Here is a 14694-nt window from a genome sequence, read left to right on the forward strand (position 1 = left end):
TGTTATAGATTACGTTACCAATTACAATTTTTATTTGTATTCAGTAACGGACTATGATTTGTAGGTAATTTATCCAGCACTGGTTGCAGATAGGACAGTGTGGACAGCTGGAAAGTTGGAGTCGCCCGCACATATCTGAACTGATCCACTGAATCCCGGAACAACACTAACCTGACACCCGCTCCAGTGTACCTGTGTTTGTTTAACATTTCACACTGCTCTTGTCCTATTTAGAGTGGAATGGAGCTGTATTTCAACCAGCCTGCCAGTATATCTGCTGTCTTCGGACCATCTGAAGTGTTATAATGCACGAGGTCAGTGGAGTTCATCAACAAATGCTGATGTACGCACATGACGATAAGTGCATATTGTATAACAGACTGAAGAGAGTAAATGAGTCACCAAAACAAACAAGTTTATTCAAACATGTACAAACAAGTATGTACAGTATGGCTATGTACATCAAAACAACTGGTCTGAGGTAGAGAGAGAGAGGAGAGAGAGTGTTTATATATTCCACCCACATCTGATGAGCATTATTCTGATGAGCAACTCCTCATCTACAGTATTTACCCCTCTATACGTTGAGAGTTTACGTTGCACCTGAGAAAAACTCTGTTATTGCAGTATTGCTGGTTTCAGTATTTTTATCAGCTCAATTGGATAAACATTGAATTATTGTGGCCAAAGTATTTAGAGACTAAGTCATACTTGAATGAAAAAATTGTCTACTTAACCACTTACGTGTACAGATAGTAATAATAAGTTGTTGCTTGTGTAACCCATTGTCCCAAAATACTTTTTTTTTGGTAAATCCTATTGTAGTAATTTATTATTAATATTATATCAAATAAATGCTGATATTCTATTGAACTTTCTATTAATCAAAGAATCACAATTGATCATGGATTCCACAAAAATAATAAGCAGCACAACTATTTTCAACATTGTTAATAAGAAATGTTTCTTATTCTTATTAATCGGTATATTAGAATGATTTCTGAAGGATCATGAGACACTGAAGACTGGAGTAAAGATGCTGAAAATTCAGCTGTCAACACAGGAAAAGATTACATTTTAAAATATATGAAAATAGAAAACAGTTATTTTAAATTGTAATAATTTTCCACAATATTGCAGTTCTTATATTTTTGATCAAACACATGCAGCCTTAATTTGTGAATATAAGAGACTTTACATTAAAAATCAGCCCCAAACTTTTGAATTGTAGTGTGTGTGTGTGTGTGTGTGTGTGTGTACATAAACTTGGCTGGATAAAATGCAATGACATTAACTCTTTAATATTTCATATTACTAATAATTTAACATTAATAATTAATACTACTTATTCATTTTTAATATTAAGTGTCCAAGGGCCACTGTACAAATACAAATCTTTAAAAAGTTCATGCAGCTCATTGTCTATAGTATACATCCAAAACTAGTCTATTTGTAACTACTAAAAAAAAAACTGTAAAAAACTAATCTTCCAAAATATATATAAAAAACTCTTGAATATAAAGTACATCTGTTTATAATATTGCTGTCGTACATGAACTTTATCTCTCCCTCCTTCCCAATATCTCTTTTCCCCCTTCCACCCCTCCTCTCTCGTGGATCTTCTTGGCCTCCAAGTGCGCCTCCTGCTCTCTCCTCAATTCCTCTTTCTCTGTCTTCAGTAACCAAGGTCCTCCAAGGTAAGACAGGATCTCTTCAGGCCCGGGGCGAAGCCAGGGCAGCGGATTCAGCAGCTTTCTCAGAAGAATGAGGACGAATGAGCTTAAAGAGTCAAACTGACGGGCAACTTCTAATTCAGCCTCATTCTCCTCTCTCACAGTGTTCTGCTTTTCACAATGCTCTCCCTCCCTCAGTTCATTCTGTCCTCTGGGCCTCTCCTCTCTCTGTTTGGTTCGGTTGAACCAGTCTCTGTACTTGCAGTAGGAAGGGTCGTCAGAAGTGGACTCCTCCCAGGGGAAGCAGCTTGTCAGCAGGCAGTATATGAGGATGCCTAAAGACCAAGTATCCAAACTGGGCTCTACTGTCATCCAGGTGTCCTCTGCTTCCTCCTTTGCCTTACCGACTGTCTTAGCGCACTCCATCTCGGGCACACAGAAAGGAGAGTTGTACCACACAGCACGGACCTTCGTCCCCTTTGCCCGCGTCAGGCCAAAGTCGCCCAGTTTGACCCAGCGACAAACACGGTCACACAAGAAGATGTTCTCTGGCTTAATGTCCCTGTGCACAAAGCCAAGCGAATGCAAGTGAGACACAGCACCACTCAACTGAGACATCACACTCTGAGCGCACTCCTCACTCGCCACCTACAGAAAAAGAGAGAGAAGTTGTTTTTTATAGGGATGGGATTTTATAACAAGAATAATAATTAGAAATAACACATTTCTGCCAATAACAATTAACAATTTCTGGCATGTTATTTCCCTTTTTAATTAATATTGTTATTAATATTTGTATGTGTTCATTTATTATTATTATTATTATTATTATTGTTGTTATTGTTTTGTCATTGAATATATTTATTGCCATTTCTGGCACATTATTTTCCTTTTTACAATAATAATAATAATATTTATTTATTTATCCATTCATCCATTACGGCCATCTTGTTGTCCTTTTATTGTTTACTATCCAATATTGTTATTTGTAAATGCTCATTTGTTCATTCATTCATTCATTCATTCATTCATGGCACCTAAAAAAAAAAAATAAATCCTTTTAAAATATTATTATTGATATTTGTATACATGTATGTATTTATTTATTTAACCATTAAGGCCACCATCTTTTTCAATAATATTGCTATTTGTATATGCTCATTTGTTTATTTATTCATTAATTCATTATTTATTTGTTTGTTTATTCATTCATTCATTAATTCATTCAAGCATGGCCCTATTTTCGTTTATTTCTCATTATTATTTTCTTTCTTTTTTTCAATGCATTTGTTGTGTGTATTTATGCTTTGGCTATAATGTTTGTGCAACAGTCCTATTCCCATGAGTTATGAGATGACGGAAAGTCCGTGTTCTAATCTTCCCCTCAGCGCTACAGTAAGTACTGTCATTAAATCGCATTAATGTATCAAGGCTGATGATAGGAGCAGTTGTTTTGGCAGGAGAGTGAGAACACGGGAGCCATATCAGGGAGGGAACATGTACGTGCCTGAATAATCGAAGACGCGTTGTTCCCTGAAGAGACGTCACTACAAAAAATGCTCTAATCATCACGATGCATCATCATAATTTCGACAGCTCTAGATCAGGACTGTCATCAGAGGACCAGGATCAATGTCCCAGGCCCTTTAATGAGGAGAAGCCCCTATAAAGTTGTCTAATGGTCATCTAAATCTCGTCTGAACAACCTGAGGGTGTGTAAAGGATGAGAGAATTTAAAATTCTGCTGCATTTACTGACCTCTGACACAATGACATCATACAGGTCGCCAAAAAGACCAGCCTCCTGGGCAAAGACATAGTGGGAAGGCGTGGAGTAGAAGATGCCTATAGCCCGCGTCAGAGACGGGTGTGTGCAATAAGAGACGGACAGATTGTATTCACGCAAGAAAGCTTGGAGAGTGGTAGAGCGACGGGGGAAGAACTTCAGAGCCATTGGGGTTCCTGGAAGATCAAAGATTGCTAAAGTGAGAAGTGCTTCGCCTTCACCAAATGCACCGTCTTATAGTTTAGAGCTCAGCCTGAACAAAACAGGAGACCACAAAACAACTGACCTCTCTTCTGATGCACCGCCAGCATCACCTTGCCATACGACCCCTCTCCCAGCTTTTTGATCAGCTTGAAGTGCTCTGATGTCACCAGTGATGTCATGGACTGAGCCGTGAGGTAGCACAGCTCATCCAGCTCTCTTGGCGCAGTCTGACAAGAAAACAACAGCAAAACTAACATTAAAGTTGCTGTGCAATTTTTTTATGAAATTTGCAGTGTTTATTATAAATTTTGTATTTTTAATACATAATCTTTAATAAATAAAACTCCCCCTCCCTCTTGCAAAGACATCTCTTCTCTGATGATGTGTTTACTGGCGTGAGGGCGGGACAACATGTCACTCACATGACATCACAGAAATAGCTAAACACAACAATCCAACCATCCAATCAATTCCTGATGAACAAAATCAAGTCCCGTCATACATTTTTTCTTGTTCGAGAAGCCGCTTCACTTGGATATACGTCACAATAGGGAAGAAAAGACTATCGCGACTTCCATTTCATGCCGACTTTAATCATACATTGATGATTTTCAATCAGTATGCTGTGTGAAGCATCTACTTTTGTTTTATGTGATGCCAGCTTGATCTTTGTAAAAATGAAAATTATGAAAAGCTTTTGACTAAAATTCTGGCTGATACCGATAAGCTGATTATTTTCATGTTATGGCTGATAACTGATAAATGTTTTAAAAGTATAAAATCTGATACTGTTTTGTCTAAATAATAAATAAAACTGAATTTAAACATCACAACTTTATAATATACATTATGAAAATAGCTATTCATTTGAACATTTTCTAAATATAACGTTTATCAGTGTTATACATTTTTAGTGTTTTAATTCATTTAATATTTTTATTTGCATGAATTAATGTAATTTCTTATAAAGAGACATTTTTTTATCTATTCCTAACCAACCCAGACTGCCTTAGAAATTGTATTAATGTTTTTTCTATAAATATTACTAATGTTTTTAAAGAACTTGTTCGTGAGTGTTAGATGATGAAAAAAAATGTATCTAAATGGAAAAAACAGTGTAAATGAACAAGCACAATTAAATATCCAATATCGACCGATATACTTATCTCTTATACTAACAGATATCTACAGATAGTACTGATACTTTTTGTCATAATGATAAGCTGACTATACACTGTAAAACCCAACAAGTTAAGCTAACTCATTTCATTTGAGGAAACCGATTGCCTTAATTCAATTAAGTTTATAAAAAACAATAGTTATGAGTACTTTGAACTTATTTTAATTGAGTCCACTAAAACAGTAATACAAAGTCAAATTCAATAAGTTAAGCTAACTTATTACATTTGAGGAAACCGATTGCCTCAATTCAATTAAGTTTATAAAAACAATAGTTATGAGTACTCTGAACTTATTTCAGTTGAGTTTACTAAAAGTAGATATACATTGCAGTCAATAAATTAAGTGATTAATTAAGTGATTATTGAGCATTAGTGATTAACACCTGCTGTTAACGAGCAGAATCAATGAAGGAAAGAGAAACACAAGAACTACAACTGACTTCCAACCACAGCCTTAGATGAAATCAACTCAAGATAAAAGACGTTTAAATCTCTAAAGATCTCAGCAGAGGAGGATTAAACCACTACACAAACAGCATTACCAGCTTCACTTATTACTAAACAGTTTGACTTTTGTCATGCGTCTACAGAAGTTGTTATTGAGAATGAACAGAGGGTTAGATGATAATGATTTATTGAGTTTTGTTTAAAGACACCATGATAGTGATCCGTGTTTGCTTTAGTTGGGCTATTGACCCTTGACTTTATAACACCAGTTTTTCCTCTGGCTGCTGTAACTGAGTGTTTATAAAACACATTTGTTATGGCACACACGCCAAAAGAAAATATGAGCATGTGGTTGTGTTAAGATGATAAAAATCATCATTTAGTGACTTGATTCTCTGATCTTTTCCAGAGCTTAATCTCTGATTAGACAGGTGATGTATTACTTGTATTATTCATTATAATAGAACTGATTCTGCTGTAAGACCCATTGTTGTGACAATCAGATTTTAAACATGCTGACTTACACAGTAATCAAGAATAAGCATATGAATCTCAACAATGGTGACCATTAAAAAATGATTTATGCCGCAATGCATGCTGGGAGCCATGGATAAGTTTTGTATTATGCTAGTACCCAGCATGCATCATTTTTTAATGGTCACCATTGTTGAGATTCATATGCGGATTCTTGATGTCTGTGTGAGTCTTAATAATGCAATACCTTTTCTGTGAAACTTTTTGTGCACAACTATTTGTAAAATCCTTCATTTTATCTGATGTCTCAACATGGCTAGATCTTATGCTGTAGAATTACAGTTTTGAGTGAAACTAATATGTTGCCCTTTTAATCAGAGATCAGACTCTGAATGAAATCAGTCAATCAAGTCACTAATTGATGATTGTCATCATCAGTCCTTCACCATCAACACTCGATCAGACTTTTCCTTGCCTTTTGTGCCATAATAAATATGTTTTATAAACACTCAATTATAGCAGCCAAAGAAAATCTTAAGTGCAAAAGTCAAGGGTCAAGAGCTCAACTAAAGTAAACGCTGATCTCTGTCATGGTGACCTTAAATGAAACTCAAATCATCAACTTCTAAACCTTTGTTAATTCTAATAAGAACTTCTGTAGACGAATGGCAGTAATAAAGTCAAAGTGGTTAATAAGTGAAGCTTGTAATGTTGTTCGTGGAGTTGTTTAATCCTCCTCTGCTGAGATCTTGAGATATTTAATGTCTTCTTTTATCTCCAGTTAATTATGCTGTGGCTGGAAGTCAGTTGTAGTTCTTGTGTTTCTCTTTCCTTCAGTGATTCTGCTTGTTAACAGCAGGTGCTCATCACTAATGCTCAATCATCACTTTATTATTCACTTAATTATACAATTATCATTCTGGGATCTAGAAATGTTCTATAACTCATTCAGTTTGAGTTCTGTTTCAGTCATTCAAGTTTCGGTAATATTTGAGTGCTGTGAACTCAATTGTATTTAGTTAATATTACTGTTAGGTTTTACAGTTTCGGTAATATTCAGTTTGAGTTCTGTTTCAGTCATTCAAGTTTCGGTAATATTTGAGTGCTGTGAACTCAATTGTATTTAGTTAATATTACTGTTAGGTTTTACAGCTTCACTTGGTAAATAGCGAGAATAAGGGGGATAATGTATACATTATCCCCCTTATTCTCGCTATTTACCACATAGTGGGCATGAAATTAAAGAAAAGAGACTACAATTGCTATTTAGGAAATCGCTTGCTTGAGACAACGACCAATTACACAAAAATGTCTGACTTCAGAATTGCGCAATTGAGATTCATGTATTCCAGAGAGCCATGTAATAATGATAGTTATATGACAGTTTAACTGCATCTGTCAGTACTTTCACCAGCCTTCACTTTTATGTCAGAGGATGGTCAAACAATACCATAAGCCCATTAACACCTCGGCAGCCCAGAAATAGCTAGGGCGCATGTTACTAATGCATTTTTACATAACACAAAGCAAGCAGATCATATTTACATTACACCCTATATATTTATCAAGGACATTTGTTGATTAAAGTTCTTAGAAGTGTGCGTCACACCAGTCCTGTGTGCGTCAGTGTTATTTTTTTTGCTTTTTCAGTCTATGCAACCTTTACTAACACCATTCAGCTGCGGAGCAGGACCATGTAATTGTACGGTATTCTGTTATGACTTTATAAGTCTGTGATGTGGTCCTAGTGAAGCGATTGTATGAGTGTGTTGCTAGGCATTGAGCACAGAACCACCAGAGCAGCCTTTATCTTACTGATAGACGTCTCTGGCAGCGTGGCCTTTGATAAGGTGCCAGGAGTGGACGTGCATATGCTCCAGCTTGTTTCATTTTCCATGCAACCTTCATGTCTGTAATGTACAGTAAGACTAACAATGTTGGTTTTAAAATCAAATTTCAGTAACACTTTAGTTTAGGGTCCAATTCTCACTATTGCTTATTAGCATGCATATTACGAGGATATTGGCTGTTTATTAGTACTTATAAAGCACATATTAATGCCTTATTCTGCATGACCACATTCTACATCCCTTAACCAATACCTAAACTTAACAACTACCTTACTAACTATTAATAAGCAATTAGGAGTTTGTTGAGGGAAAAGTCGTAGTTAATAATTAGTTAATAGTGAGAATTAGACTCTAAACTAAAGTGTGACACAAATTTCTTGCAATTAAGAGTGTTCTCTGAGCTTTGCCATAAGGATTATGATCTTTTTAATGAGGTTACCCATTCAACCCCTTGTAAATCATTTTTGAAACATTATTATATTGCACTTCAGTCCATTTAAAGTTTTATAGCAATGATATCTGGAACTGATGAACAATTATGAATCCTTTTTACTGTCAATCTTTTTAACTCAATCATTCTTTCTCATTTAACTGCAGTGACAACAATTTTCTCAGTGTGCTATATTGCAATATTTATAATACCACAACACTTTATGTTACAGTGTCCTTGTCTATCTATCTATCTATCTATCTATCTATCTATCTATCTATCTATCTATCTATCTATCTATCTATCTATCTATCTATCTATCTATCTATCTATCTATCTATCTATCTATCTATCTATCTATCTATCTATCTATCTATCTATCCATCTTTCTTCACTGAGTGCCACTATTGCAAAATATGTGCAGTATGTGCTGAGCACGGTTGGAGCGCTTTATATTACCCACAGGTGTATAGCACAGCTTTAATGGGTTTAGCAGGATAAAATCTGAAATGTTATTTAGTCATGATTTACTCCTGCAAAGCCGCAATTCACACTCATTAATGAAGTCATCAATATATGTGTGTGTGCTATTATTATATATTGTTATTTGGTTAAGTATTCATTTCTAATACTTGTTAGTGTGTATTAATATGAAATGGAACATTTTCCATAAGATCAGTATTTGACTCACAGTCATTGTCGAACGCTGCAGTGTCTTTCAGGAAGTCTCTCTCACTGTTTCTTTCCCATCTGGACAGGACTGAGCTCTGAGTCAAACTGTCCGTTGCTCGTTATCAACATACAACGGAGATCGACAAGCAGATAATCAGATGTTGCGGTGCAAGCATGAGTGTCAGTTGCTACTGAGTATTTTTATATCTGTGCTCTCTCTCTCTCTTGATCCTTAATGAGTCTGCCGACCCTCCTGCTTACCACCTTCCTCTGCTCTCTCTCCCTTGCTCTCCCTTTTCCCTCCAAAATTCCTCTGCTTGTTTCCATCCCAGATAGCCATGTACTACAGCAGTGAGGTATGCAGCCCCTTCCCAGAGTCTAACTCTTTCTCTCGCTCTCTCTCGTTACTCCTGTACGTCAGTAGTGTCCCAATATGTCCCACCTGTCAGTCAGTCTGTCTGTAACACTCTATTCAGTTCCTGCTGTTCCCTGAGGTCTCTCTTGATCTCCCTTCTTCCTACTAACACCATCACTTAGTAGATTCCTCCTACTGTGCAGCTCCAGTCTGCAGCTCTGCTGGATTAAGTAAGACTGAAGTAGATAACAAGAGGTTAACAGTTTTGAGATCTAATTACTCCTAAGGCTCTCGACTAAGAAATTAACATTGTGAAATTCTCACAATTCATTGTGAAACTATTCCAAAGTAGATTTACTTGATTTTTGAGAGGATGCAGTAAGATTAGTGCCACACAGACTTTTATTTAGGATATTAGGATAAGGATAAGTGGTAAGTATTTAGGATAAAGTGAATTGTAATAAATCTAGGAGCAATAAAAACATGTAACCTGCAATTTCATATATAGATGAGCTATATTTGATTAGAATCACAGTACAAGACAAGGGGTCAGTGGACCCTCAGGGGTCCTTGAAGAAGATGTGCTACACTGTAAAAAAAAAATTACATCCCCAAGTCAAAAATTTCAAGTGACCGATAACATCTAAATTTTTCAATTAGTCTGACGTATTATTTCTCATTGAGCCAATGTTAACAGACTATTGCAACAAGAATTTCACTTGGGCCAAATGAAAAATTTAGATGTTATCGGTCACTTGAAATTTTTGATTTGGGAGGGTTAGAAATTTTTTACAGTGTACACATGTCAAGTCAAGTCGCCTTTATTTATATACCAGCTGGAATCGGTTTATGCTAGCCTGCAGAGCAACCACCCAGTAAAGCATTACAATAATCTAGCCTTGAGGTCAGGAATGCATGTATTAACTTTTCTGCATTTGACATTAAGAGCATATGTCATAATTTAGCCATCAAGGGTTTTTGGTCCAATAATTAAAACCATACAGCTCAATATAGAGCGCATAACAGTGAAAAACGAACACCATGTTTCATCTCCCAAAGCATGTAGGGTGAAAAGCAACGGTCCTAGTACTGAGCCTTGTGCTACTCCATACTGAACTTTTGATTGATATGATACCACTTCATTAACAGCTACAAATTAACCATGGAAATGCAATTCCACTAATGGATCAAGGATAGGGTCAAGTTGTGTACCGTTCAAAAGTTTGGGGTGATGAGAAAGGTAGTGGAAAAAGGCTCTTTACACTAAGAAAAAAAAAATGAATTTGATTATTAAAATGTTCTTTGACCTAAGAAAAAAAATTGTTCTTTAAGAACTTTTTACTGAAAGGTTTTTTAGGAGAATCAAAAATGGTTATTTTATGCACTCAAAAAAATGAACTAGAAAGGTTGTGCACTTTACATAATATATTTATATTTAGTTTACTTATAATAATTGTGTTTGTTGACTTTAAATGTTTTTTTCTATTAAGGTCCACGTAATTATGTCTCAACTTAACAGTACAAAATCCTAACGTGTTGTCTAAACACAAACCATTTATGTTAAGTAAAAAATTCTTACATCCAGCGGGTGGCAGTATAGTGCGACGCCAACTGCCATTTTGCCCTAACTTAATTTGATTGTGTTCAATCTGCTTAATATGTAAAATTTAAGGTTACTTAATCCGTTTGTGTTGGATTACATGAATGATTAGTGTTGCATTAACTGAAACTGGGCAGTGCTTGTTAGTTCCCAGCATGCTTTGCATATGGTTGAATTAAGAGAGAATAAATGTTAAAATTAAGTGTTATTTTATGTTTTTTTTTTGAGAAAATGAGAAAAGGGGAAGACTTGATAGTGTGTAATTGTGTGTAATGTTCAATTACATTGGAATTATTAGAACCATTTAAATTACAGTGGGTTACCATTGTGGAGACGTGTGGAGCATTTTGTTTGGCTGTGGACTGATTCAGTTACTTTTAACTGCTTTGGTTGAAGGAGCATGTAAATCTTAGCATTTAAGATGCTGATATGTGCTACTGTTAGCAAATAGCTAGCTGTAGTCTATCAATTTAATTCTGTGTCACTAAAATAAATGAAATATTAATGGATGATGAAAATAACAATCACATAAATTGGATGCAAATTAAGTAAATTAGTTGGTCCAAAACATTGCAAATTAGTTGGGCTGACAAATGTTGACATTAAATTAAGCTGTATCCAACCATAAGTTGAATCAACCTTAATAAATTAAGTTGACCCAACGTAAGTACATTAAATTGGAATAACAGAATTGCATAATGCTGAAATAAAGCAAGTTAATCATGTGGAAATCATTTCCATGATTTTTTTATGTTCATTCAAAGAGTTATTTTTTTGAGTGTGGCATTCTATTTTTAAGAGTGTACATAATGAATGTACTGACTGACTGTTGTAAAACATGGAAACAATTCAGTAACATGAGCGCCATTGCTTGCATGTGGTTTACACTGACTATTATGCTTCCTCCAGTGATATAGAATTTGAAGTTGCTATCTCCATTAATAAGAGAATCTTTAATATTGCTTTATGCAACAGTTCCATAAACAAGCAATTCATGCCATTCTTATGTTTCAGGCAAAAATGCTTTCCTGTAGCTCAAACAGTAGAGCTTTGGTGCTTGCAACGCCAAGGTCATGCCATGGGTTTGATTCCCAGGGAAAGCAAGAACTGATAAGAATGTAAATGTGTACCTTGAAATGCAATGTAAGTCGCTTTGGATAAAAGCGTCTGCCAAAATGCATAAAAATGTAAATGGGCCAGGCAATTCATGTATTTGTAAACACACATTGTTCCAAAAAAAGGCAAACTGGAATGTATAAAACCCGTAAATGTAATGCATACAGTAAAATATTTATGTGCTGCTATATACTGATTATCAGGACTTTAAAAACACAGCTGGGTAAGATAAGAAAAATAATGAAAAGAGAACAGTTATGTGTATATAAACATTACATTAAAATTGTCCTCTCCTTTTGTTTTATTAATTTGTTTGTTTATTGGTTGGCATTCTTCAATGGTATTTAACCTGCACATTCTGCCATCTGTTTGAGTGACAAAACTAACAGCTGAAAGCTTGCAGAACTTAATACAACCATCCTTTCCATGACAAACCTCTGCTTAGTGCTGCCAATTCACATTCTCTCTTTCTGTATCTCATTCTCAGTTTACCCTGAACCTCAACTCTCTCTCTCTCTCTCTCTCTCTCTCTCTCTCTCTCTCTCTCTCTCTCTCTCTCTCTCTCTCTCGACTCTTTATTAAATCTCAGAAAGATTTCCCTTGATATCTCAAGTACAACATGGCTACTGTGTATTACTAAAGCAAACAACCCCTGTTATCACAACAGTGGCCGTTTCTGTTTCTCCAGCTGCCCTCTACATGCATGAAGCTGTTGCTAATACAGTCTGCTGTTGACTTCAAAGAGATTTCATCAATCCCTCTGGTCTCATCTCCATTCATAATTAGCACTACGCTTCTGTCACTCCCCTGCTGTTCTGGAATGTCACATGGTATGTCTGAGACATCATAGAGTTAGTTTAACATGTAACCCAATCGCCAAGATCCGCAAATAAGTAACGTGTAACAGTCACCAGCTGGAGTGCCCCTAAGAGCCACCAGAGGGCACTCCACATCAGACTATTGTCATTCCCTCACAGACTCCATTCCCCATAATCCTTTACCCAGACTAATCAGCGATGAGTGCATTCACCTGTGTCTCATCATCTTGTTTACTCACCCCATATAAACCTGGTTTTCTCATTCATTATCTGTGAAGTCTTGTTTAGTGTTACACTGCAATTCCTAGCATTCGCCCTGGTTTCGGAGTTCTTGCCTGTTCCGTGGATTACTCTTTGCCCGTGTTCCCTTCCTTGTTGTGTTTGTTTGTATGGACTGCCTGCCTGCCTGTGTTTGACCTTGCCTGTACTTTGGATTACGTCTTTGGATTACCCTGTTCAATAAATACTGCATTTGGATCCTCAACCTTTTTGTCTCGGAGCAGTTTGTGACATAATGAATCATTTGTGTGTCTATTGCAATTACCTGCTGTATAGAATTTTGAGTTATTTATACAATGAATTCAAATATATTTCATATGTATTCTCTAAATCTTTTACAAAAGTGTGAAAGTTCTTTACCTTTGGTGGCCTTGAGTTCTTCTGCATGAGTGCAAGTTGACTTCTATCATCAACTTGCCATTTTTAAACATGGCAGCATGCCGTATAAGACAAGCTTAAAGTAAATCTTTTGCATGTTACTTTAATGAAGGATACAAACTAAAAAAAAGTGAAAAAGTGTAAAAGTGAAAATAAAATAATTGAAATTTTTTTTATAAAAAAAATATTATTGGAATCCTGAGTTTAAAAACAGCAGTATGCTATTTTTATGTTCTTATATTCTAAGTGTTAGAAATTGCTCTATTTTTACATAGAAAGGAATTTAAATGCAATACTACACATCATTTTAAGAAAAGGTCCCTAAAATATCCTTGTTCAGACATGTAAAGTAAGAATAATTCTTGCTTAGGTGCACTTTGTTAATACATTTCATAGTGTCATTTTTACATTTCTAAGCAATGTTCTGCAAGAAAGAGCAATCTAATCAATCAGGAGACTTGAAAATGTTTGTATGAAGATTTTATATATCCACAAGACAAGAATAGTGTAGAACAGTGGTTCTCAACCAGGGGGCGGAGGCCCATAGGGCACCTTTGCAAAATTCCAAGAGGGCCACAGGATGATTTTAAATTATTTATATTAAATAATCAAACTTAAATAAAATACTAAAAAAATAAGGATAAAAAAATAAGGATGTTAATTGAATATATATTTTTAAAATGTTTTATATATAGTTCATGAAACTTGGCATTACAAAAATAATTGGTTTATTTATTTAAAGTCGGCATGAAAAGGAAGTTGCGATAGTCTTGATTTTGTTAATCAGAAATGTATTGGTTCTTTGGATGGTTGTGGTTTGATATTGCTGTGATGTCATGTGAGTGACAGATGTTCCGCCCTCACGCCAGTTGTTGCAAGTGGGAGGGGAAGTTATTTTAATTAAAGATTACGAGGGCTCATTCATTTTAAGAAAAATGATGTGCACAGAAATATTATAAAATAAATACTGCAATATTCCCTAAAAAAAATTTTAAATAAGAATTGTCAATTTTGGTGACTTTTATATAGGCTATTTTCACTTTTCTGTTATTACAAACGTTTGAAAACAAGTAGTGCAGTGGGGGTTCTTCAAGTCCAAAAGGTTGAGAACCACTGGTGTAGTGCAAGTAGGATATTCCTGCAATAACTGCAGTTTAAGGAGCGCATTTTCATTGAGGACACCGCCGTTATGTGGACACTGCGTGCTATAACATCACTTTAAAGTTAGGCAAGAAAATATCAGAGGGATAACGTTACTTATCATCTCTTCACAACTCGAGGCTTGTAAAGGTTAACGCGACACCCGGATGCCACAAATGTCAATAGCACAGCAGCCGTTCCTGTCTAGATTGTAGACAGAACTCTTGAGTGAGCAAACGTCACCAAAACAGGACAGTTAAGTTTGTTTGCGTGCATATAATATTCATATTCC

At 35.6% G+C, this 14694-nt stretch overlaps 1 protein-coding gene across 1 annotated transcript; it reads right to left on the reverse strand.

The window, feature by feature from the left end:
- Positions 1 to 395: 395 nt before the first annotated feature.
- Positions 396 to 9126, reverse strand: sbk3 (SH3 domain binding kinase family, member 3). The gene is made up of 4 exons (XM_084089843.1): positions 8736 to 9126; positions 3745 to 3889; positions 3432 to 3634; positions 396 to 2321 (listed from the first exon to the last, which is right to left on the reverse strand). Exons 1-4 carry the CDS (start codon positions 8739 to 8741, stop codon positions 1560 to 1562), a joined length of 1116 nt encoding a protein of 371 aa, XP_083945969.1. The 5' UTR covers positions 8742 to 9126; the 3' UTR covers positions 396 to 1559.
- Positions 9127 to 14694: the final 5568 nt, after the last annotated feature.

This window comes from Abramis brama (assembly GCF_963993115.1).
Source record: "Abramis brama genome assembly, chromosome: 17".
Taxonomy (NCBI): Eukaryota; Metazoa; Chordata; class Actinopteri; order Cypriniformes; family Leuciscidae; genus Abramis; species Abramis brama.